At 38.8% G+C, this 26,402-nt stretch overlaps 1 protein-coding gene across 2 annotated transcripts in view; it reads left to right on the forward strand.

Moving 5' to 3' along the window:
- The window catches only part of foxp1b (forkhead box P1b), a 206,310-nt gene that overhangs the window by 87,053 nt on the left and 92,855 nt on the right, over positions 1 to 26,402 (forward strand). For both annotated transcript variants that reach the window (XM_041783699.1, XM_041783698.1), the window contains exon 4: positions 420 to 590. In XM_041783699.1, coding sequence (XP_041639633.1) covers positions 432 to 590 — 159 coding nt within the window. In that variant the 5' untranslated portion in view covers positions 420 to 431. The remainder of the gene's footprint in view (positions 1 to 419; positions 591 to 26,402) is intronic.

Genomic DNA, 26,402 nt, shown 5'->3' on the forward strand with positions numbered 1-26,402 from the left:
ACTTGAGTTTGGTTCCTCTCCACTGTGTGCTAGATCCAAACCCCTCCACCCCCCCGCGTATACCCCTTAATAGAGAAAACAAACAAAGCTTGGGCCTCTCCCTTTTCTCTGGCCTTGGACAGTTGTGTTATAAGATATGCACAGGAAACAACAAAACGGAGTTTATTTTTCTGTACGTGATCGTTCTGAGAGAGGTGTGTGTGAGTTTGACTCATAACACACCCGTACGCTTAAGCAGAAAACAAACAAACAGAAAAACCTGCAATGAAGTTCCACTGTGTGGGAAGAGTTGGACAGATGTTTATGGTTTGGCCAAGAATGAAGGTGGGACTTCATTGCTGTTTGTTTTAACAGCTGTTTCAGTCTGTCTCACATTCTCCGTCTCTCTCGCTCTTCTCTCTTTGGGTTTTTTTTATTAGGTTTTCCAAGTCATGATGCAAGGATCTGGGGCCGATGTGACAAGCAATAAAACAGCAGATGAAAATTCCCTTGTGAGTGTGGAGGGCAGTCCCAAGGATGGACACCCTAAGAGTACCACGCCGTCAGCAGAATTGACCCCATCTGACTTCCTGCATCTTCAGCAGCACCAGGTAGACCCGTCCGCCTTTCACACCTGTCCTTAATTTATGAAGCCATGTCAACAGCAGCCTTGATCCTCCTCGAGTGCTGATTAATAATTAATCCCAACTCAAAGTACAGCTAGTACATAAACACATTATTATTATTTATGTATAATGAGGCCCTTTTTAAATATTTAAATAGTGGAAGTGCTCTTTCTATGAGATTGTGCTAAGTTCTTAACGTGTTTATCACAGCATACAGCATCTGCATTTCAGTAAAATATTCATCATGATGTTCTAGCATATTTTAAAGTTTTGGGTGCCACTGGATTCACTAGACAGTTAAGAAACCATGACAGCCAATAGGATGCCAGCATTCTCCCCCGGCTCCGTGTAAACACACCTCACACTCACAACTAATGCAGCGATCTGCTGCGTTAACCAGTGAGGTATGACGATGCAAGGCACTGTTATTGTCGCTAAAGCCAAAAACATTTTTAGCATCTGAGATTCCATGCAAACAGACAAGCACTTTCTGTTGGTGTCAGTGTTATGTGTGGCACACGACAGCGTGTTTAAGGAAACAACACTGAAAAGATCAGTGTGTCCTCTGCTATCTCGGTCTATCTGACAGTGTGACTTGTTGTCAGGAGCTGTTTGGTGATGATGCACAGGCTCTGTATCCCTGTCAGTTGTCACAGCACATTCATCAGCATTCGAAGAGAGAGGGCAACAATGCTGTAAGATGCCGCTGAAGAAGGGCCCACCCAACATGGAAAGCTGAGCAATAACTGGGTGCTATTATGTGCTCTCTTTCTGCAGAAACATATGAACATTTTAATGATAGGAAATAAAATTAGTAACACTGTGACATAATTCTGTCTTTTCACCTTGTGATGAAAAATAAGAAAATTTCTTATTGAGGTATTTTGTAGGGAAGTCCATTCCCTTCATTTAAAATTATTATAACAATATTCCAAAAAAAACCCATCATTAGTAGGGCTGTCCAACAATTAGAATTTTTAATTGTAATTAATCTCAGGATTTTTGTAGTTTATCAACTTTAATCTCCCCTTTAAGATGCATTTTGAAATGTATATATTTTGCATTTAAATTGTTTTTTATTGTTTCATTTGGATTTTTGTTCTGTCTTTAATGAAAAAAAATGAACTCCTGTTTGGACACAAGCCTGCTTCTATTTTTAAAGAAATAAGGAATTTGAGTGGTTCAAAGAATATGACATGAACTTTAACTATGGAACAGGAAAATGCTCTAGATTGAAAAGGGAACTGTAAAAAGTGCGATGTCTCAAAACACTTGGTGCAGATGACTTCTTGTCCACTGAGCTGTCTGTGAGGTTTTATAAAACTGAAATTAGACATTAAGGACCCTGTAAAGTGAAAATAAATCTGTATTTAGGTTTGCTGTATGACAGGTCACTGCGTATGAGCCCCTATTTCAAATTCCAGTCAGATAAAAAATCTCTAAGTTTACAAGTTAAGCTTCAAAATCATGAAAAATTAGGCAGTAAAATCTGCTCCAGGATGGTGCGGGTGTGTCTATTGAATGAGCTGAAGCCGTGCCCACTCAGGAAAAATTCAATCCACTCAGGTTTAAAAAATGTTACAGTCTGAATGTTGACCTTATAAGCAGAATGCAGCTGCCTGGCTCTGTGCCAGAGAAGAGACAAAGTCCTTTTTCTGCCTTAAATCTCTGTTATGGTGCTTTAAATGATCCATTGATCACTGTGGCTGGTAGGTTTGGCAAATTTACCTCACAAAGAACAAAAAACAGGATTTAACTGATTGTTTTCTTTCAATAAAGGCGGTGACATCAACTAACAACAAACTTTACTGAGATGAACTGCCCTGTGATTTGATATCGTAGTATTAGAGGGGCGGGGTTATTCCCCACTGCGGGCTCATGACATCATGAGCCCACATATTGGCCCCGCCCACATGAAACCCAGCCAGGAAAGAGGTAAAAAACTTTCAGTCTAAATCCAGAATTCAGTCACATGTAGATCTCAGTGTTTTCACATGTTTAAACCATATTCAAACATATCTAGTGTGTTAAGACTCAGACTTTGGATTTCACTTTACAGCGTCTTTAAGAAGCAATGATGGACTTATTCTAGTCACTGTGGCTGAATGGAGGAGCTGCAAACTAATCAAAGTGTGCTTAAAGGGACAGTGAAGTGTCTTGTTAATATGATTGGAAAACGAACGCACTAATTCTCTACCTTAAATAATTGCAATTAATGAATTAATGCCACCAGCCTTACATCGAAAATATGAGAAAGTAAGTCAAAAAACTGAGATAAAAATAAATAAAATGAGATAAGAAACAAAATAATGAGAAAGTAGGTCAAAATAATGAGATTAATGAGAAAAGAAAATTAATGAGAAAAGTTATAATAAAAGATAGTAATCTGGAAATTTCAAATGATCAGTCATAATTATCAGATAAAAAAGAGTTAAAGAGTCTAATTGGAGAAGGTGAGTTATAATCGTGCGATAAGAGTCAAAATTATGATTGAATTTATGGGATATTAGGTTACAATTACAACATAAAAAGTCAAAACTGTGAGCTAAGAGGTTGAAATAATGAGATTAAAGGCCAATCTCTGAGAGTCAGCCATGAATATTAGATGAAAAACAAAACTATGTGTTATCAAGTGAAAATTATATACCAAATGTCAGAATAATAGTTAAAATTATGAGATTAAAAAGTCGTATTTTAAGGTGAAGGTCAAAATTATGAGACAGTATGTTTTAATCCTGTGACTACAGTCTGTAACTAGAAAAGCACTCAGAGAGCGCAGACCTCCGCCATCAGCCCTATCTCCCAATAGTGAAGAATCCTTTAAAAACATTCCTGGATCCAGATGGTGATCCAGATCACTCCCAAAATCTAATTTGCCAATTATTCCCTCCCTGGTGTGGTGGAGACACGGTGAAGCAAAGCATTGGCAGAGGATGAATATTCCTCTATTCCTCTCAGCATTGTCAGTATTCTCACTACAATTCGCTGTCTTTCTCTCTGTTACACTCCGACTCGTCTCCTCGACCGGGCATGTGTCTTTCAAACTCTATAAACTCCAAAACTTTGAATAAGTTACTCATGTCCGCCATCTTCTGGTCTAAAATGGTAACAGCGCAGACCTCTGCCATTAGCCCTATACCTCCCAATAGTACAGAATCCTTTGAAAATTTCCTGGATCCAGATGGTGATCCGGATCAGTCCCAAAACCTAGTCAGTTCTTCCTTATGCCATTTCTGACATTTCCTGAAAATTTCATCAAAATCCATACTTTTTGAGTTATGTTGCTAACAAACAAACTAACAAACAAATGAACAAACCCACCCGATCACATAACCTCCTTGGCAGAGGTAATTAAAAAAAAGTCAAATCATAAGATAGTAAGTCAAAATTCTGAAAAGAAAAAAAAAAAAGATAAAAACTCACAGATGAGAAAGTCAGTCATAATTAAGACAAGAAAGTGAAGATCAAGGTTTGAGTAGTAAAAAATATGATATATTGAGACATAATTTTGAGGAAAACAGTTTAATTTGTCAGAAATGTTATGACATAAAAATTTTAAATTTAAAATAATTCGTCATAATTATGAGATGCTTTTTATACCACTTTAAATGTTTTGAAATACATTGATGGTGTGTTTGCCTTTTACTATTACTACTATTACTACATATTACAATTTTGATTTTATCTAAATGATGCCAGCATGGTTTTGACTTACAGTCTTATAATTTGGAGTTTGATTTTTTTCTGTCTTCTAATGAATACTTGACCTTTTTTCTTTGATTGATGGAGATTGGCTTCCATCATTTTGATAGTGTAAGAGATCTTGATTATGTACTTAAACGTTTTTGGAAGCTGTGACTTGACTGATTTCTTGATCTATTTTAGGGATCAATGTGTGGATGAAGAGCTGCTAACACATATTTTATCATGTTTTAAAAAAATCAATCATATTGGGCAAACATAAAAGTCAAATGGGTTATAATCCTGCCGTTAAGCATTTAGCTCTTACCAGATATCTTCTTCATCCTCAGTGCTAAACCCCATTCTCCACCCATGGTTTTTACAACTCTATATCAGTGGAAAATCACAGCCATACTGAATTCATTACTGCCGTATAGTTGCAAAAACATGGATAAAATTTCAATAACTGCAGGCCACAGTGGAGTAAACAGTTGCACTGAAACATAATTCCTGTTGACTTTTCCTTCGTACTTGGCCAGAGGCACATTCTGATTTTCTAAGCATAGACAAAAAAGGTTACAACTTTGATATTTTAAAGCAAGGGATTAAAGGAGAGCAGAAGAGAGGGGAGTGAAAAGTGGCACGGATGCATGCTTGACACCAAGAAGTGATGGAATTAAAGCTTCCCTCTGAGAAATGAGCCAGTTTCAACCATGTTCCCTGGTCTCTAGTCACCCAGAAGAGCTCTTACTGACCAGGATCTGCCCTGGTATTTAAAAACAGAACAACAAGCAAGCCATCTCCTGCTTTCTGATTTATACTCTCTTTATTAGCAGTAGCACAGAAGCAACAGGTTTTTTTCTTGGTTTTCTTTATATTGTTTTTCATTCTTTTCACATAATATGCTGGCTTCACTTTACTAAAAGCCCGCTTGCATTTGTAAGAATGATTTTGCTTCATTTTTGCACAAAACGGCACTGCAGTTTCTGTGAAAAACCAACAAGTGGGAATTAAACCGTTACTCACACTGCCTGGAGCAGCTCCTTGAAGCCTTGGTTATCAGCGCTGCTGTTCGGCTTAAGTCCTCACAAATAAAGCATAAGTTGCTGCTCACAATCTCCTTATCCTGTTTAGAAGTTGACAGAAGTTGACTGAAAAGTTTCATTAAATATCGATTAGGATGACATTGACAAGCCTGGTGAGGTTTGCTGTTTTTGCTAACTGCAAGTTAGCCTGTCATGTGTCAGTGAAAATTAGTGTGGCTGCCGGGTTTTACCTTGTTTATTGCACAGTTTGCATGAAATAATCCAGTATCTTTACTTTTAGCCTTTAGTAGATGGAGTGTGATCCTTGCTACCAGAGTGAATACCATCTTGTTTTGTTGTGAGGAGTGACGCATTCGCTGTATCATGCAGTTTTACGACTGCTGTCATCTGCTGGCCTTTTTTGTTAAATGTACCATGGGGGATATGTATTTCTAATTTGTTGTCACAGCATTTGCAGCCATATTGATTCTGTGCGGCCATATTGCTCCTGGCCAATACGCGTATCGGCCAGGAGCATCATGTTACATTGCCGTATCAAGTTTTTGAGCACAGGCTTAGTTTGACCACCCATTCCAGATCTAACATTAAAGCTTATGGTAATGTCACTGATCATTAGTTCATTAGATGATGTTGGTGAAAGGCCCATTCACTTGTTGTGTAATAGGGCCCTAGCCATTATGCACAAGTAAGCAGTTTTCAATACACCATAGGCCACTACCGCATAGCTTCTAAAGTATAAACTAAGCTTCAATCATACCCAGGACAAAATCATTCTCACTTGATATGTAGAATTCCACCTTTTCTGTTTTTAAGTCTATTTGCATCTTGCGCAATTACAAATCTGACACATTAGGTTTTTTTTTTCTCCTTTGGATTTTAACATCAAACAGTCTATTACCCCTTATGGGGATGAAAAAAATCAATTTAGAATCTTGTCATATTGTAAGTGCAAATGTCTAAAAGTCCCTTGGGTGAGCGGGAACAACAAACCTGGCGGTGGCATATCATTTATTCTTATTATGGAGCATATCCATGAAAGACAGTCCTCATTAATAAAGATGGGGGATGAAATAATTGTTATCTGTTTGATCATTTTGACTATGACAGGGGAATTCATCTTGTAGACTTGTGAGAATTGGGGGAGGTGGACCATAAGCATGATTTAAGCGTCTCTATTAGTAAGTCAAATAGTGTTAAGTAAGGAATGAGAAAAAAAAAGAAAGGGCTGTCTGTCTTCTTTTGTTTCTGAGGCTGTGAAAACTGATCTTTCAGAGGAACTCAGATCAGATCTGTTGTATCACACTATTCAGGTGTTTGTATGACATTATAATTGTTGGTTTCTGTGCATAATGTAGCTCTTTCAGATCAGTTGTTTTCCTGTTTTTATTGCAGTCTGTGTTTTCGTTTGTGGTGGAGAAGTTGTGGTTTTTATATGTCCTCATGAGGAAGTGAAGATACAGACAGCAACAAAAACGTGAACATGAAAGACGATTGTTTTGCAATAACCTGTTTTGTTACTTGTGATTTACACAATTTTGCAAAAGGAAGTTGTACTTTGTGGCTCAAGTCAAGTAAACACAAAGTGGCAATAACAATGTCAGGGGCATGACATCTTCCTGACACTAAACTAAACACATAACTGCTGATATGTAGTAAATTTGAGCAAAACATTTAAATTATGCACTACATGTATCCATGATAGTGATCCATAAGACTGAGACTTTGTAAAATGGTTTAACTGAAGACCATTACAGCAGGATTTCCCCCTCCCATTAACAGTTTCCCTGCATAAGCCAACAAATCACAAAAACATTTTGATCATATTTTGTCATAAGTCACATCCTTTAATGCTAAAGGATAGCATTAGCATAGGATAATGATAGCCTATGTTCTGTTTCTTCAGTCTGCAATCAAGCATCTGTTGTGTTGCTTTTGCAGTGAGAAGAGAGTGAAACACAATAAGTGGCTGCAGAAAGAGCTGAGCAGGCACAGATTTCCTGTTTGCATTATGCAAGGCCTACTCTTTTTCTTTTTTGGAGGTTTGAGAATGTGGAAATCGACATTTTAACCACTGTCACCAAGCCAACCATCAGGGGAAGGTGCCCGTTGATAATCTGTACTTTGTAAGCTTAAATAGATACATATATAAGCACCTTTCACTCATGCATCCCTGACATTTTCTAGAAATTTTCAGGTTCATTTACCCAGAACATTTCCTGACTAGCTTTTACACTTGTCCATCACAGCAGGAAGTTTCTCTGCAGATAGGCAAAGGAAGGGTGGGGGAGGGGGAAATACCCACGGTCTAGCTGGGAAATTTCAGGGGAAAGTCTGGGAGAAAAAAAATGAGCTGTTGACCCCAAAAATCTGGTCATAGCGTGTTCATATTTGCAGCCCACACAGGATCATTCCAAAGATGTTAAGAGCTTTGTGCAGGTGTGAATAAAATGACTGATATAAATGTGATAGAAACTCTTGCTCTAAGGCAGAGGTTCTCAACCAGCCCAGCATCAGGACCAACTTCTTTTGAGAGATCATTACTCAAATTTTTAAAAATCTTCACCCAGTTAAATGGACTTAATGAGTCATAACATGACTGAAGACAGAGAAAGGACAAAATGTCAAAGAAGCACATCAATACAGAAAAATGTGTGTACATTTATTTTTTTCCCAAGAAAGCATGGACATTTGATAATATCTTGAAGAATAACATTTTGACAAAATCTTGACAAAAAAACATGCTCATTACCCTGAATGTGTTGTTTTCCTTCTTAGGGCTTCTATGCATCTACTTTTTGTGTGTACTGTATTTTTTTTATGTCTGTATGTACAGTTTTGAATTTTTTTCTCAATTCAACTTTGTACATAAACAAACTCTGGCAGTTACATCCATGAGATAAACACATGCCAAACATTACAGTTTTCATAAATAATTGTGGGAAAAAAACAAGGTCTGATCTGGGATTATATAATGCATTGATCCATTTTAGAAGTAGTTAAACTGACAGTGGCTCACATTAGCTGCGTTAGCTTAAGCTAAAGCTAACACAGCTCAGCTAGCCAGGTAATTAAAGTTACTTCTTAAGCTGAGTTAAGTTAGCTTTAGCAACTTGAGCATTAGCAAGTGAAATTAAAGCAAACATAGCTACTTGGATAACGTATGTACGTAGCTTACACATTATACTGAACCAAAAAAAGAACTAAAAATGCACGACTTAGAAAAAAAAAGGCAAATTAAAAGTCTGTTTAATCAGGTAAGGTCAGTACACAAAAATCCAGAAGAAGAGGCAGAGGTATCCAAATTGGCATGCTAAAGACTAGATCAGAATACCCAAACTGGGTCAAGATCTAACTGGAAAACATGAGGAAATGCGAGTAAGCTTACACCGAGGAAAAGACAAACTGGCGGGGAAGGAAAGGACTTGGGAAGACTAAATACTCTGGGGAGAGGGAGACAATCACACACAGGTGAAACACATGAGGTAATCACAGATGCAGGACACAGGTAGGGATGGGCAGGAAGTGGCAATCTGAAAAGAGACGGTAAGTACAAAATAAAACAGGAGGAACGAGACAAGAAACATGAATGAACATGAATGAGATACTAAATAAAACCTGTAGACATGACACTCAGCTGCTTTGTGAGCCTAGCTTTAGCTATGATGGCTGTATTAGCTATGTAGCTCTGTTATCTTTACCTCAGTTGGCTGTAGCACTGTGCCCTAGAGCAAACATAGATAAAGCTGACGCTACATAGATAACGTGCCCACAAAGCTTACAAGGCTGCTTTGTGAGCTTAGCTTTAGCTGTGTTAGCTATGTAGCTTCCGTTTCTATAGCTGAGTTAGCTCTAGCAATGTGAGCTTTAGCAAACCTAGCTAAAGCTAACTTAACTATGTAGAGAATGCAGAAACATAGCTAGCGTAGCTGCTTTGTGAGTTTGGTTTTAGCTATGTTCGCAGCTTAACTCTATTATCTACATAGCTAATGTAGCTAACAGAACTACGTATGTAAGCTACATTTGCTTTGTTAGAATGTTTTCATGGAGGAGGAGCTTTATTTTGTGATCAGATTTTGCAGGCCAGGTTTCTGACTTTGAACTTTCGGTATCTTAACCATCACCTCAACCCTTAGCCAAACTAACTAATACATAGCAACTGCTTCTAGCATGAGGACAAAACAGTAGATCTCTGATTTAAGAGCAGCATTAACACAACATCTATGAATTGAATTCCTGCCAGTATTCCAGTATTTTCTCTCCTTCAGAGTCATTTATCTCTGTAGCTCACTGTTGAACACTGATATTTGTGGCAATGCTTTTCCACACTGGGGGTTTTTGACCGGTGACTTTAGTGTAAAATGCTTCTTTTTCATGACCTGCCATCCTCCTCTTCCTCCTCACTTTTACAGCTTCAGGTCCACAATAATAAAACATTAAAAGGCTGGTAGACCACATGTTGTTACTGGTGTGTCGTGTTCCTCCATCTGAAGCAGTTCTCAGGTTTCTTCATGTATACTGCTCACATTATCAAAGGAGACCAAGCAGAGGCTCCAGCTTATTGGAAAATCTAGTGGAGAGGATAACATCGGTGTTATGACACTGCATATTGCCCTAAATTGCCTTATTAGTAAAATGATAGTGCTCGTCCAATTTAAATAATTTTATGGAATCCCAACAGTTTAATTATGTTATCACACAACTGGCAACATCTGTCTTTGTACCACAGCACATGACAGTTTTATTACAGGCTGAATTTCTTTGCTGTTTCTGGCAATTGATGTGTGAGTTGATTAATAATCACACATATGGAGGTGAAAATTGAACAGCAATGCTTCTATGCTGAAAAAGGGGGAAATAATTATTATGGTAGAAAAAATGCAGCATGTCACTGAAGATATCTTGAGTGCTTTTTCACCAGCTCAATCTCCTCTTTCTTAAATCAGAATGCTTTCTCGAACAAAGTTTAATTATTTATTTCTTTGGCCTGGTTTAGGTGCAACTTTTGGGATACTTTCATCATGAGAATGGTTTTAATTTCTAAGAGTAAATCACCCAGCACCTCTTGTTTGGCTTTGGAAGGCCTTCCATGACAGCAAGGCTGGCGTTGTGTTCAAGGAGGTGAAGGTGGGTTGAGAAGAGCATCTACTTGACGTGGAAATGTCTGGCAGGGTAACACTAAACTACAGTGGTCAAGCCAGGGGTTGGAGTTCTGACTTACACCGAGCAGTTGGACAATAGCTTCTCTGCTGATGACGTCACACAGCAGCAGAGAACTCCTGATGGGGGACAGGTTGTGATTTCTGCATAGAGAAAAGCGATCAAATGTTTTAAGCTGTGCATGACTATGCCAAGCATTCAAAGTGGAAACTGTCCGGTTTGGTTTAGCACAGTTCTGCCATGATTTAGCACATTACACTCTTATATTCCACGCATCTTTTCAGCTGATGTCCAAGGAGAGCTGGTCCACATTGTCCTCCTCTTGATACACTGGTACAACTGTGTTTCCTGTTATTTTTTTCTTCTTCTTTTCAGAGCAAAAAACCCTTGAAATCACACAGAGCACTTCTATTGTAGCTCTGATTTATTCTTTTTGACCGTCCCCCTGATGACCTATGAACTCGCACACAGTTGTGTAGACCAGTGGTTCCCAACCTGTCATGGTTTGGGATTTTCTTGTGTTTAATTTTGAGTTATTAGGGTTCCTGTGTTCTTTGTGTTTGTTTCTACCTCCTGTGTTTCCCTGTTTAGTTTTTAGTTTTTTGCTATTTTGTTTCCTCGTCCCTCCGTGTGTTTGTGTGTCCTTGTTCAGTGTTTCCTGTTTTATTTTGTAGTTTTCCTCTCCTTGTGTGTGATTTCTGTTCTCTTCCTGCCCTTGTGTTTTCCCTCCACCCTGATTGCCTTCATCTGTGTCTCGTTTGCCCTCACCTGTGTCCCATCGTCCTCACCTGTCTCCCTGTGTCTAATCACTCCCTGTCTATAAAGTTTCTGTGTTTCCCTGTGTCTCTGTCAGTTTGTCTGGTTATCCTTCCTGTTTATCTCTTTTGGCTACTTCCAGTATTCCCCAGTGTTTTATTTGGTGAGCTTTTGGTTTTGTGTTTTATAGCTTTAGTGCGTTTTGAGTTTGGATTGGATTTTTTTGTATTTGTGCATTTTTTTGAGTAATTTTTGCATCTGTGCTTTGCATTTGGGTCCTACTTTTGTTTGCATTTTTTGAAAACCTGACATAACCTGGCATCAGGGCACCCCATTTTTTGGGGGTGCCCTGAAAAGAGCCTCAAATTTTGTTGAGGCTCTATTCACTTTTGATAAAAAAGGAACAATTAAAAAAAAACTGAGATCATAAAGTCTTATATTTACTGGAAATCTTTACTAGAAAAGTTGAAACGTTGTAAAATTATAAGAAAATCAAAACTTTTTAAAATTCTGAGTTGAACCCAAACACTTCAAGTTTTACTTCAAAAAGTTACAGCAGTTTAAAGTCAAAAATTCACAATATACTGAACTTAAAATAGTGGTTCAATTTTTAGATTTATAATCTTTAAAACTGCATTTTGGTTCATGGATATTCATGACTTTTAAAGTCAGAAATGTTTTTTTTCTGCAAATTTAGGACTTTTAAAACTTGAGTATTTTGGTTAACTGTTGTAAATGACAGATCCTTTTTATTATTTTATTTTTTTTACAGTTGTGCTACAATGCTGTTGTAATATTTGATAGTTTATACATAGACCTTTTAGCAAGAGCATGTGTATGAAGCCCTATTATGTTGGGATTTTGTGAATTGAAAATTATCAAAATTGATATTTTTCTAATTGGGTCCTGGGGGTGGGGGCTAGGCTTCTTTTTGATATGAGTAGGGGTCCCCAAGATAAAAGGTTGAGAGCCACTGGTGTAGACAGAGGTGATGTCAGCGTATGATGAGTGGTCAGGATCACTCTTGTAATGTGGCCACTCTGTCAGCTAAGGCCGGCCACACACTACAGGGTTTTAAGCCTTTTTTTAGGCAAGATTTACCCCACCCCCCCGACGATAGTGGGGGTGTATGAAACATGTTTGATATTTACAATTCTAGGTCGTAGTGCCGCTGACGGAGTACCTACAACAACCAATGAGAGCAAGCAGACCAGGTAGCGTCACCAGACGTACTTTCACCACTCACAACCAAAACAAAACTGTACCTTAATTCCAGCCAGGATTTCATCCTGAGTCTTTCCCTTGTTTTATGATTTTTGCTGCTCCTGTAATGCATGCCTGTTGTGGAGAGACAGCAAGAGGATATATCGACAGACATCCTTGTTTGTTTGGGTTTTTTTTTTGTTGTTGTTTTCTTTTGTTTGTTTTTTTTTTTTCTGAAGTCGTGATTATGCAAGGTCGTAGGCAGGTAAGCAGGTGTGTGTCTCCAGTCTCCAGTGATCTGAAAATCTGGCTGAGTCGTCTAGTGTGTGCGTTCAGAGGATTAAAGATAAGAGATCTTTAGAATTTGTCCTGAAGTCTGTGGTCTTCCATGGTTTTAAAATCATTTCAGATTAAAAAATCGTCTAATGTGCGGCTGGCCTAAGACTGGACAAGATTTTAGTTGCGTAGTCTGACATTGTACTGTCGTGAATGACCAAAAGAATTGTGTAGGCTGGACTGGCCTTTAGACAAAAAACGTTTGAAAACCATAGGCACAGAATGTGCCTTATTTTAGACTAGACAACTTACTATGATAATTGGTGATCAAATGTGAAATAAGTCATGTAGGAACATCCCTACCTTCAACCCAAAACCAGTCTTTTGACACTGTGGAGAAATTTGATCTTACATACCAACTGCAGACTGAATTTCAGATTAAAAGCGCCATGTGAGGTTCCAGAGGTCTCTCTCTCTCTCTTTAGCTATGTTTGGGTGGTAGTTCAAGTGCAAACCTCCTCCTGTAAAAGTTGTCATCCTGCATCTTTAGGGCTTGACATTCTGTGTCTATGAAGAAAATGTTATCATAGGAGCAATCTGAAAGCATTCTCGCTTACAAAGTCTCTGATGTTAAAGATCTAAGTGTAAGCTTGTATCTTCACAAAGAGTAAAACAGCTTTTATTGTGTGGCGCAGAGATGGTCTTTGATGGCCCAGGTCATCGTGTTTGTGCTGGCCTGAACAACCCACAAACCCCTGAGCAGTTGTTTGAGGCAGCTGGCTGAAAGCGTCAGAGAGGCCTTAGCTCTCCTTAGCATACACACAAACACAAGGAAACAGAGTAAATTTGTGCCGTTTAGCTGAGCAACTTGTTTGTTTAGTGTTGTAAATAAGTTACAGCTTTAGACCCTAGAGAGATTATGTACCAGAACTGCACACTAACAAATGACTGGTTTTAATCATCTTTGACAGGAACATTGATTAAATATTTTCTCCACTGATCTTGACTGTTTATATTTAGTTGAACAATAATGCATTTTTTAAAAGAAGCTGTTCTTAAAGGATAGTGTATCTGACCCAGTTTATTAGGAATAGTCTTAAGGATGCACAGCTCCTCTTGGGGAAACATTGCAGCGCAGAGCCTATTCATTTTTAATAACAACAGTACTTTAAAAACTTCATAGAATTAATATGTATCATTGAAGTCTTTCCTGTGCAGAAAACTTCAGGGTAATTAATATTCATAGGCTGTGCTTGTTAACACCCCCAATGCTGGTGCAATGTAGATCCAATTAACATAGAATGGACCCTGAGGATTTGGACAGATAAGGGTTAAATGAGCAATTGAAATTGAAACTGGGACTGTCTCTTCATGAAACACTTATTTATTTTAATAAAACCTTATCCCTCTTACAGATCAGGACGCTTTTAGATGCAAATGCAAATTGCTACAAAAGACAGAGCTACCTGGGACACGTGTTGTGTGTCTGCTTTAGGGAAATGTGTGCATGTGTGTTCATGATGCATGCAGGCATGTGGACTCGTATACATTTATGCATAGAGGGCATCACCTACACGGACAGGCTAATGTGAAAATCCTGTAGTGAGCCTGACTTTTATATCTTATTCATAATCTCTTGACACAGTGTTGTTAATAAACATCAGAGTTCATTCTTGGCGTCAGCCTTCAAGCTCCGTCTGCAGGAAGTGCTTAATGCAATAATGCATGTTTGCCACCTGCTGCTCAGCAGATATTGCTCCCCAAAGTGTCCTGAGACAATGCTACCACTGCGTCTCAGGGCTTAAACCAAATTTCAGAAGGTGACTTATATACAGGAAGAGGCAGAGTTTTGTTGTTTTTTTTTTTTAATTCATTTTTATTCATTTTATATTTTTAAAGAAGTTTATATAGATAAATACTCAAGGCATTAAAAAAAGTTGTAATTTTAACTTTCAGTTTTAGTCTCCACAACCAGCTAAAAAGCTCTTCAAGGAGCTTTCTGGTATGATAGTCTTCATAGTTTGTTTCTATGGACTAGTACACAAATATACAGCATTGTCACAAAATAAAAATGACATCATAATGCCTTGAATTATTGATGATGTAAATGTTGTAATGCATGTATCATGTATCTGTCTGTAGTTTATACTATTTGCAGAATGAAGACTGAATCTAACGTATCAAACCATATTTTGATAACTAAATGAGCAGCTTAAAAACCTGCTTCAGTTCTGTGTCTATTATATGTTTTCACGCTTCATTGAAATACTACCACTAACAGCTGAAGCTTAGCGTTGGCTCATGCAGGACATGGCAGTCATACGCCCAGCTATGATTAGCCGACAGCCAGCTGATCCCAATTATCACCTCCCAGCTCCCACAGCCAATCACAGCTCTTTCTCTCAACACAGCAGTTTTATTTAAATATGATTTTAACTAATCCCTGCTTGCATTAATGCTGATGTACCTCACTGATGCTGCTGGCAAAGCTGAACCTCCTCCACCCAAGCCTCCTCCTTTATAGCATACGTAAAGCTTGTTGTACTCTCATATTCAGATTCATGCTACTATGGATTACTTGTTTTTGAACTAATTTTATTGTGTTCAGTACACATCGTCATAAATGTATCCATCCATATGGAGGTTTCTAGCCATGCGCTCTCTGGAAAATCAAAGCATGTTGCTTGACTAACCCAGGGAGCATCTTTTGAGCAGAGCCTTATCCACTAAGTTAAACTGTATATCAGTTTTGCAGTAAAATGGTAAAATGTGTGATGAGAGTGTTCCTGACTGAACCAAGCATATTAAAAAACTACTCGGCAAAACATCCAGCTGTTCCTGGGCATTTTCCTTTTGGCACGATTAATTCATACTGTTCCAAGTACCTATTCTCCTCCCCTATACCTCACTGGTCTGCTTTCACAATTGGTTTGTGCCCAGGCACACCTGCGTATCTGCTGTCTGGTACAGTAGATGGCAGTATGCATGTAGTGTCACAGATGACAAATGTTGTAAACAAATCAGTGGACCCAAGTGCATAACAAAACTCAGTGATTTATTAAACCAAAGTTAGAAGGAAAAAAGGGGCTACGGATGGCAAAAACACACTAAATACCAAAAATACAAACTAGGAAATGACTATAAACACACAAGGATCAATGAACCTGAAAAGTAAGCATATGACATAAAATAAGAAACAGGCTGAACTATATAACAAGCCCACGTTAGAATAAACATAGAAACACAAGAGGAAACTAAGGTTGCAAACAGAACTGTGAAGTCCTCACACCCTTGTGCACCTCAGGATGTATGGCAACCATGAGTGTGAAGCCACTCCTGGGTCTTAAAAACCCATGCAGTGTGCTGCGGCACAGCAGAGAGGCCATGTAAATCCTCCAGGACTGTCATTAAATGATAAACAAGAAGCATGTTGTATATGAGGTAGTACTGGCTGTCAACACTAGGTGGCAGTATGACAAAGCAAGGCACTAATGTAGATGCGATCTGTGCAGGACTGATATTTATAATCAAATAAAAGTCAAAGATGATTGGATATTTTATTGAAGTGGATTGCTTCTTGCAGTAGGTGGCGCTAAAGAAAAAATCATAAAATTTCCTGTTGAATGTGTGGAGGGGAGGACCTTTATCATACATGTAAACATCACACTTGTTATGAGAGTTATGCCAACTTCCTGTGAAATCGGCAAGAATTCGAAAATGGTCAGCAATACTGCAAGTAAGGCATCCTTTAGTAAGACATGTCAGTGTTTAGAGAAATATTGAGGCCTTTCTATCAAAATCTGAGATTGATAAGTTCAACTCAGTTATTGAAATAAAAATATGGCTCAAGTATGTCACTTCCTATTCCATGTGGTGCTGCCTTGCATTATTTAAATAATCTGATTTAAAATGATTGTCCTCAATGGCTGTCTGTAGTAAAAATAATAATAATAATAATAATAATAATAATAATAATAATAATAATAATGATAATATGCAGTGTTTGTTGCTTTTTGATAAAATGAAAAATAAAGAAAAACTATAAAAACAATGGACTTAAATACAAAAAAGTACAAGGAAACTTCATATTGTGTGCAGAATTAAATATTGAATTACATATTAAATTCAGTCTTGATCAGTTTTGCAAAATTAATGGAATTTCCTCACCTATTACTGCAGGATACAATGTGTTATGTAGCCTTTTTGATTATAGAGTGAGAAAAAACGGTTTTGTTTTTGGTTATCTAAATGAAATTGATATATCACAGAGTCTGGACTTCAAATGAGTCATCAATGAAGTCCCTGCATTGAAAGCCCCATCATGTGTGTGTCTCTTAGTATGAATTAGATTGTTTGACATGTATTCACCCATCAACAAATGTACTAGTGATTAATAACAATTCCTATGCATGCTCAGCAGTGACATGGCCTCTATTTGAGAGAAAAATGGCACAGGTCCGTATTCATTCATGAATAGCTGTGTACCATTTAGAGAATGATATGCCATGATGGGATGTCTTGTCATAAATAATAGTGATGGTACCTTCGCATCCTGTGAATGGCATGTGCCATAAATACTTAGCTTGGCCACAGACAATGTACCTATAAATCCTCGTGCAACCTTTTCCTCTGTACCAAAAAGAAATATATTATTTAAATGGACTGTAAAACAAATGTTTTTTCCACTTCAGTGGAGGCAGGGAGACCGCCAGAGCAGGACCATGGTGCCGCTCCCTCACTGGTCTCTTGTGCGCTGTTGTTATTTGCTTGTTTACAATCTCCAACATGATGTAATGGGAATGTTGTGATTGTACTACCCAGTAAATGGCACAGAAAATAAGATGGTTCTTTATTTTTTTTTCCACCTCCCCTTTTCTCCTTTCTTTAGCTCTTACCCCCCTGCAAACAGGAAAAATGTGTTCTGCATTTGACTGAAGGAACATGAGCCTTGAATATGAGTAACTGTTTTTTGCATTAGGTACTCCCTGGAGGTAGAGGGAAAATGTTATGTCCCTGCGTGAAATGTGAATGTGAAATCTAGCAGAAAGAAATATTTATGACCATTTTCTGCTTGATTAGAGCTGGATGACATGCCTTAGGAGACACTGAGTGGACAATAGGCAGCAGCGCTGCTTCTGGGCAGATGTTAAAGAAAGAGTTGTTCAGAAGGAAGGGCATTCTGTCAGGGGGCTGTGCGTGCATGTCTTTGTCTGTGCCTGTGGGTGGGATTGGATTGTGCTGGGGGTCACGTTTGAAGTATGATAAAGGAAACAGAGTCAGGCCAACATGCGTTTACCGAGAGGCAGACTGAGAGCACATATGAACCATCGTATGTCTTGGACTCACAAATACTGATGTCTGAGTCGGTCCTTTAAACTTACTATCTTCACTGGTCCTATCTTATATAAAGGCTATAGCTTCAACTGTGCATTTTGGTGTTACTCACACCTGTAACTTGTTTACTTTGTTCTAGCTCAGATAATAGATTGTTTAATTGTTGCATTTTTTCCATGAATTATGTTGCATTTGCACTGCAATATTAAAGGACATAGATACAAAGCACTGTGTTTACATCTTTGTGCTATAGATTGTTTTTTTCCACAGCTTAGGTAAAGAAATTCTCCAAGTATAAGCCCCCATTTGCATTGTGAAAGCTGTCCATGCTGTATGCACTAATGCAGGGGTGTCCAAACTATGGACTGGCGGCCAAATGCGGCCTGCAGTCCAATTTTGACTGGTCTGCAGTAAATTGTAGAAATAACTTGAAATATGGCAACATGGCATCATGAAGCTTGTGCTTGACTGTACAGTACTTCATAGTTTCAGCACAAGACGGTGCTACCATGCTGATTTCGTCAGTCAGCTGATCTAGCACAAGTCCTTATCAACTGACAGCCAGCTGGTTCGCTCGAAGCATATTATTGGCCAATCGCTCTCATGCTGTCTTATTTAAAATAGTTTTGTGTGGCCACGCTCTGCTGCTCTCTCTGCAAGCTGTTCTTGCAACCTTCCTCCACCCCAGCTCCTCCTTTAGTCGGCTTCTGACTTAATGTCATATACCTCATCTGGTGGCTATTAAAGTGGCCCCAGTGTCCTTATATATTTCTGTATCTGGCCCTCAGTGGAAAAAGTTTGGGCACCCCTTCACAACATAACTAATGTAACCCCATACCATCAGAGACACAGGCTTTTGAACTGTGCACTGATAACAAGTCCACAGGACTGACCACAGAACAGTTTTCTATTTTGATTCAGTCAATTTTAAAAGAGCTTTGCCCCTGAGATGACAGTGTTGTTTCTGGATTGCATTCATATAAGGCTTTTTTTCATACACTATATTGCCAGAAGTATTTGCTCACCTGCCTTGACTCGCATATAAACTTAAGTGACATCCCATTCTTAATCCATAGGGTTTAATATGACATTGGTCCACCCTTTGCTGCTATAACAGCTTCAACTCTTCTGGGAAGGCTTTCCACAAAGTTTAGGGGTGTGTTTATGGGAATTTTTGACCATTCTTCCAGAAGCGCATTTGTGAGGTCACACACTGATGTTGGACGAGAAGGCCTGGCTCTCAGTCTCCGCTCTAATACATCCCACAGGTGTTCTATCAGGTTGAGGTCAGTACTCTGTACAGGCCAGTCAAGTTCATCCACACCAAACTCTCTCATCCATGTCTTTATGGACCTTGCTTTGTGCACTGGTGCACAGTCATGTTGGAACAGGAAGGGGCCATCCCCAAACTGTTCCCACAAAGTTGGGAGCATGGAATTGTCCAAAATCTCTTGGTATGCTGAAGCATTCAGGGTTCCTTTCACTGGAACTAAGGGGCCAAGCCCAGCTCCTAAAAAACAACCCCACACCATAACCAACCCTCCACCAAACTTTATACTTGGCACAATGCAGTCAGACAAGTACTGCTCTCCTGGCAACCACCAAACCCAGACTCGTCCATCAGATTGCCAGATGGAGAAGCATGATTTGTCACTCCAGAGAACATGTCTCCACTGCTCTAGAGTCCAGTGGTGACATGCTTTACACATCTGAATCTGACACTTTGCATTGCACTTGGTGATGTATGGCTTGGATGCAGTTGCTCGGCCATGGAAACCCATTCCATGAAGCTCTCTACGCACTGTTCTTGAGCTAATCTGAAGGCCACATGAAGTTTGGAGGTCTGTAGGGATTGACTCTGCAGAAAGTGTGCAACCTCTGAGCACTATGTGCCTCAGCATCCGCTGGCCCCGCTCCTTCATTTTACGTGGCCTACCACTTCGTGGCTGAGTTGCTGTTGTTCCCAATCGCTTCCACTTTGTTATAATGCCACTGACAGTTGACGGTGGAATATTTAGGAGCGAGGAAATTTCACAACTAGACTTGTTGTACAGGTGGCATCCCATCACAGTGCAACGCTGGAATTCACTGAGCTCCTGAGAGCGACCCATTCTTTCACAAATGTTTGTAGAAACAGTCTGCATGACTAGGTGCTGGATTTTATGCACCTGTGGCCATGGAAGTGATTGGAACAGCTGATTTCAATTATTTGGATGGGTGAGTAAATACTTTTGGCAATATAATGTATGATAAAGCTTTAACTTGTATTTGTGGATGTAACAGTGAACTGTGTTGACAGACAGTGATTTCTATTAGTGTTTCTGAAACAATATAATGATTTCCAAGGCAGAATCCTGTTTCTAATGCACCACCTGTGGGCCCAAAGATCACGAGAATCCAATCTCTCTGGCCTTGTCTCTTGGGCACAGAGATTCCTCCAGGATCTCTGAATCTTTTGATGATATTATGTACTGTATATGATGGGACACACAAAGCCTTGGCAATTGTATGTTGAGTAATATTTTTTCAATATTACTCCAAAATTGTTAGATGCAGTTTCTTGCAGATTGTCAGAGTATTCCTGGCTGTAGACCTCTACAATGGGCCAAACTCATTGGGTTTGTGGTGTGTTAAATTAAAGTATATACCCCTCAGTAAATTTTCAATTTTATTCATAAAATTCTGCTGTTTTGAAAAAAAGCCAGTTACTGTAACCTCTGACAGCGAGAAGAAAATATACATCTTTCAGTACATCATGGCTTGGGTAGCCTGATGTTCGGCACTTTCCACCCAACGGTCCAGATTGCCCCGTTATAGAGGTCTGCAATTGATGAGCCCAAAATGCCCCACCATAGAGATCAGTCGTCGTAAATAATTCTCCTTTTATACCCAGTCATGTTACTGTCAACATGCTCTTCCAACAGTTTTTCATTAGTAGCACTTACTTTTCCAGCCTTCTGTTGCTGCAAATTATGGGCGTACGAGATTTGCAAATTATTGCATTTTGTTATTATTTATGTTTTACACAGTGCCATACCTTTTTGGGGATTAGGGTTGCCCTCGTATATATTTTCAGTCTTCCAGGTTTTTCAAAGCCTGATCTACATGGGCTAACCCTGGATTCTGCAGTCAAAAAGTTCCCTAGTTCTTGGGGAAAGTTCTTTCAGTTGAAAAACACCTTTAGTTTAACCTTTTTCCCCTCACTAAGTCTAAATTATAGCGTCAACAAAGAAACAGCCTCCCAGTGGAGCTGGCTGGCTAAAGTGACTCACTTGTGTGGGGAATCCTGTTACTTTTAGGGTCACTGTATGTAATTTTGATGCAGTCAGTGGCGGTATTATCAAAGGGCTGAAATCAGAAGTAAAGACAAAAGTTGCCTACTTATTCTGTAAATAGTTTGATGAGCATTTATGCATGTACTGGTGGTGATGATGGATTAGAAAGTACAGGAAATCAAATTCACACTGTGGCATTTACAAAGTCCTGGAATTTAGTTACATTTATACTTCATGATAGCTTATTTCACATTTGCCTTGGAAAGCTGAAATTGCCACTTAGACACATTACAGTGTGTGGAATATATTCCTCTGTCAGCTTTAATTTAATGCTCTTTTGTTTTCACATTATCATATTTTATACTCCGTTTATTGTGTTGGCTTAGATTGCGTGCAGTAATGGCGAGGGCCAAAACATGGATTATTGAAATCCTAGCAGGCCCACGCATAGATAATTGACTTGTATAGATGTAAAAAGGCACAAGACACCTGGTCTTAGCAATTTTGTATATACAACTCTTGTCAGTGGATATCAGTCCTAATATGGTTCTGCGTGTAACCAAGCGAGTGTTTTAGCGTGTTTATGTGTTGGCTGATAACACATGCTTCAGGCCAATAGATATTTCCTAACTGTCAGCACTTATTGAAACAACATCCTGTGGGATGAATCTCTAATATGCCACTGAGTATAATATTTTGGCTATTACACAGACTCACTTTTCCTCTGCTAGGCCATCTCTGAAATGATCATCACTTTCAACAGGCTGATAAGCTTTGTTGTGCATCATGACAAGCATATAAATAATCATGCTGTTGACTTTATTGATGCTGTTGTCTCTGTGGCAGAAGTAACCCATCGCTGGCAGCAGATTGATCGTGTTTAGACGAAGCCTCTGACAAGGGAGAAGCCACAGCTCCAAGAGCCATTTCAAATGGATAAGAGAATCACAAAATTGAGAGTATGATTAATTTTTCAATTTCTCTCTGCGGAAATCTAATAATTGTGCTCATAGATAGCCAAGGGCTCTTATTAAACATTAACATGCGAAAAAAAAGTTAGAATCAGAAAGATGCTATTTTGGATTGAATAATGTAAAATATCTGTAGGGCAGCAAAAGAAGAAGCAAACTAGTCCAGGTTCATTTTTCAAATGTTTTCCATCACAGCAATATCTACATCTAATTACTGAGCTCTTATCTGCACATTCAACACTATATTTATTTATCCTTTATGCTAAATGCTAATTTCTCTTACTAATTAATAACCACATATTTTAGTAATTTCTCTAAAGAATCATTAGAAATGTCAGCTGGACTCTGTAAGGATTTAGGTAATTTTTCAGATCTTTCAGTATATAACTTTGTTTGATGATTAATGTAAGACTGTCTCTGGTATTTGAATGCTTTGATCTTCTATCCTTACTCTCCAGTAAAAAGCCACTCCTCCTTCAGTAATCTGACCCATAGAGGAGGTGCTTGCTCTTCCTGTGCTGTCTCCTTCTTTTAGGTCTCTAGAGCATATCTTTCTCCATCTCAGACAGCTGTGCTACAAACTTTATTTGTTGATCACATTCAGCCTTTTGGACACTTCAGAGACACAACAATCTTAGAGTATTTCTAAGCTGTGCACAGTCATTGCTTGCTGTTTGATCCTGAAAAGACACCCACAGCTGCAAATATCCTCACCGACCACTTCATTAGGTATACCTGTTCAACTGTGCATTAACTCAAATATCTAATTAGCCATTCACATGGAAGCAACCAATGCATTTACTGTAGGTATGCAGATGTGGACAGGATGATCTGTAAAAGTATAGACCAAGCATCAGAATGGGGAAGAAAGTTGATGCACAGTGATGTGATGAAGTATCTGCCCCCAAACTGATTTTGTATTTCTTTGCATATTTGTTACACTTTAACGTTTCAAATCAAACAAATTGTAATATTAAGACTGATTGCATTTATTAAGGTGAAAGGTCAAAAGTAATTGCCTAATTCCAACAACTGATATGCCACTCTTGGTGGCATCAACTGCAAGCAAACATTTGTGATAACTGGCAATGAGTCTTCACATAACTGTGGAGGAATTTCAGCCCGCTCTTCATTGCAGAATTGTGTTAATTTGACCACATTGGAGGGTTATTAAGCATCAGCCTCTTTAAGGTGATTTCACAGCATCTCAGTTTTATTTAAGTCCAGACTTTGACGAGGCCATTCTAAAACCTTACTTTTTCTCAAGCCATGCAGAGGTGGCCTTTCAGGTGTGTTTCAGATCATGTCCTGCTGCATAACCCAAGCCTTGAGCTTGAAGTCATGACCTAATGGCCAGACATTTTCCTCCAGGATTGTCTGGTAGAGAGCAGAACTGCTGGTCCCATCAAATACAGCAAGTTGTCCAGGTCCTGAAGCAGCAAAGCAGCCTCAGGCCATCACACTACCACCACCACCACGTTTAACCGTTGGTATAATGGTTTCTCCATGAAATGCTGTGCTGTTTGTGTCAGATATAAAGGGCCCTTCCAAAAAGTTTGACTTTTGTCAGAACAATATTTTACCAAAAGTCTTTGGGATCATTAAGATGTTTTTTGGCAAATGTGAGACAAGCCTTGGTGTTCTTTTTGGTCAGGAGTGATTTTCACCTTGGAACTCTCCCATGGATGCCACTTTTGCCCAGTCTCTTTCTTATTGTTGAATCATGATTACTGACCTTTACTGAGTCATTTGAGGCCTGCAGGTCTTTAGATGTTGTTCTGAGTTCTTTTGTGACCTCCTTGATGAGTCGTCAATACTCTCTTTGAGTCATTTTGGTTGGCCAGCCATTCCTGGAGGATCCTGGAAAGGTTCCCCATTTTTAGAAGTTTTCTCCATTTGTGGATAATGGCTCTCTCCGTGGTACACTGGAATACCAATGCCTTAGAAATGGCTTTGTTACCTTTTCCAGACTGATGGATGTTGATGACTTTGTTTCTCATCTGCTCTTAAATTTCAGGGCATGATGAGTTGCTTTTTGAGATCTTTAGCCCACTTTTTTGAACAGGTTCAGGCATTTCTTGATTCAGCTGGTGGGTTTGAATAGCTTTTCTCCTTTAAGTGTGACAAATATGCAGTATATTTACACTTAACTGAACAGGTGTACCTAATGAAGTGGTCAGTGCGTGTACATCAGTCTCTCACCTAAACAACCAGTGGCAGAATGGCTCCTTACAAATGCTGTTATACACATTTGAAATCATTTTTACATAAGACATAAACATCTAAGAAGCCAAATAATTTAAATTCCAACCATTTTACTATAAATTCATTTCCATCACTGCTTTAGAAGACATTAATTATAGAAGTTGTAACAGCTCTCAGCTTTTACAACAAGCATGCCGACCAGAGCAGCAGTAGATTTCTTCTTTCAGCAATCCTCTGATTTTGCTTTCTTCTATCACTGGTATCTTAAATGCACTGAATTAGCAATTTGTTGTTTATTCATGTCAGTATGAAGTTGATTTTGCTCTCTGTGTCTTAGCACTGAAGCTCCATGAAAACAGCAATGTTGTTCTCCTCTTTATGAAGTAAGATACAAAAAGAATGAGAAGGCTGTGATTTCTTTGGGGTAGATTTGGTAGGAAACGTAGTTCAGAAATTGACAGCTCTCACACATTACCCTTTCCCATACTGCAGGAGCAATTGTTTCCCTCTGGAGAAAGATATTGTCAAAGATGTGTCTTGGCCAGCGATGACTAAAAATCTTAAAAAGGCAGTTTATGTTTTCAGTGTTTGCCTGAGTTAAATGCCCTGCATGTCTTTGCATATCCCAGCAGCCTCTAGTGAAAACAGAGAAAAGCATTATTTCCTGACAGGTGTGATGTGGAAAGTCTGTTTGCTGACTCACCACCAAGCAGGAAAAATGGTTAAGTAGAAGTGGGAAAAATGAAAGTCTCCCACTGCTCTATTTATATAAAGTCTTTTTAAAGCTCTTAAGTGGAGGCCCTCACTTAGCCCATATTTTGACCAGATGTTGAGCTGAAAAGACACGTCTGTCAAGGGTCCTTCAATCAAAATAATCATCTTTCAAGCTGGATGTTAACAAAGTCTGAGGGTGACATCCTACAAAGGACCAGCTGAGTCTGTCTTCAACCTCATAACACCTTTTAGCTTATTTTGTAAATTACATTTAATAGATGTTTTTCCAGCTTTTTCCAGAAGTAGGAAACCAGATCTATAGTCAATCATGACCCACCTCACCCTTGTACAAATTATGAATCATAAAGAGGACAGGAAAGAGCTAAGAGGAAGTTGCCTTCTTGGTAATCATGCAAAGGAGTACCTTAGACGGTACATATGACATCACATGAAGCTGAGGCCCACAAAAAGCCCATACTGGTGTCAGGAATCAGAAGCAAATAAGCAGTCAATGTGCCATCTTTTTTGTGTCATATCACTGAGCTGTATGCATTCATTTAGGTATTAAAATACACTGAAGCCAGGTCCACTCTCCCTCCTCTTGTTTCAGGGAAAATCAAAACTATAAAGTTCAATTCATCAGTCATAAAAGTGAAATAATGATGGTGACAGCATCAGAGGACAACAGGTTATGCCTTTATGCTTGAACATAAAACCCTGCTAAGTCTGATTAGCATGGCTCTTTCTATGGGAGAGACAAAGCAGTTTAGTTCATATAAGTAGTGCATTCAGAAGGCATTCAGACCCCCTTTCACTTTTTTCAGTTTCGTTATACTGAAGCCTGACCTTACAGTGGATTCAATTATTGTTTATTCTCACTGATCTACACTCAGTACCCCATTATGAAAAAGTAAAAAGAGATGTTAAGAATGCTTTGCAAATTTATAAAAAATAAAATATCACATTGACACTGTAGTTTTCAGACCCTTTGCAAAAGCACTTGAAATTTAGCTCAGGTGCCTCCCATTCTCTTGATCTTTGCTGAGATGTTTCTACACCTTGATTGGAGTCCCCGTGTGTTAAATTACATTTATTGGACATGATTTTGAAAGACACATACCTCTTCCTGAAGACCTCACAGCAGAAAATATCAGAGCAAATGCCAAGCCAAGAGGTCAA

Source organism: Cheilinus undulatus, linkage group 3 (genome assembly GCF_018320785.1).
Source record: "Cheilinus undulatus linkage group 3, ASM1832078v1, whole genome shotgun sequence".
Classification (NCBI taxonomy): Eukaryota; Metazoa; Chordata; class Actinopteri; order Labriformes; family Labridae; genus Cheilinus; species Cheilinus undulatus.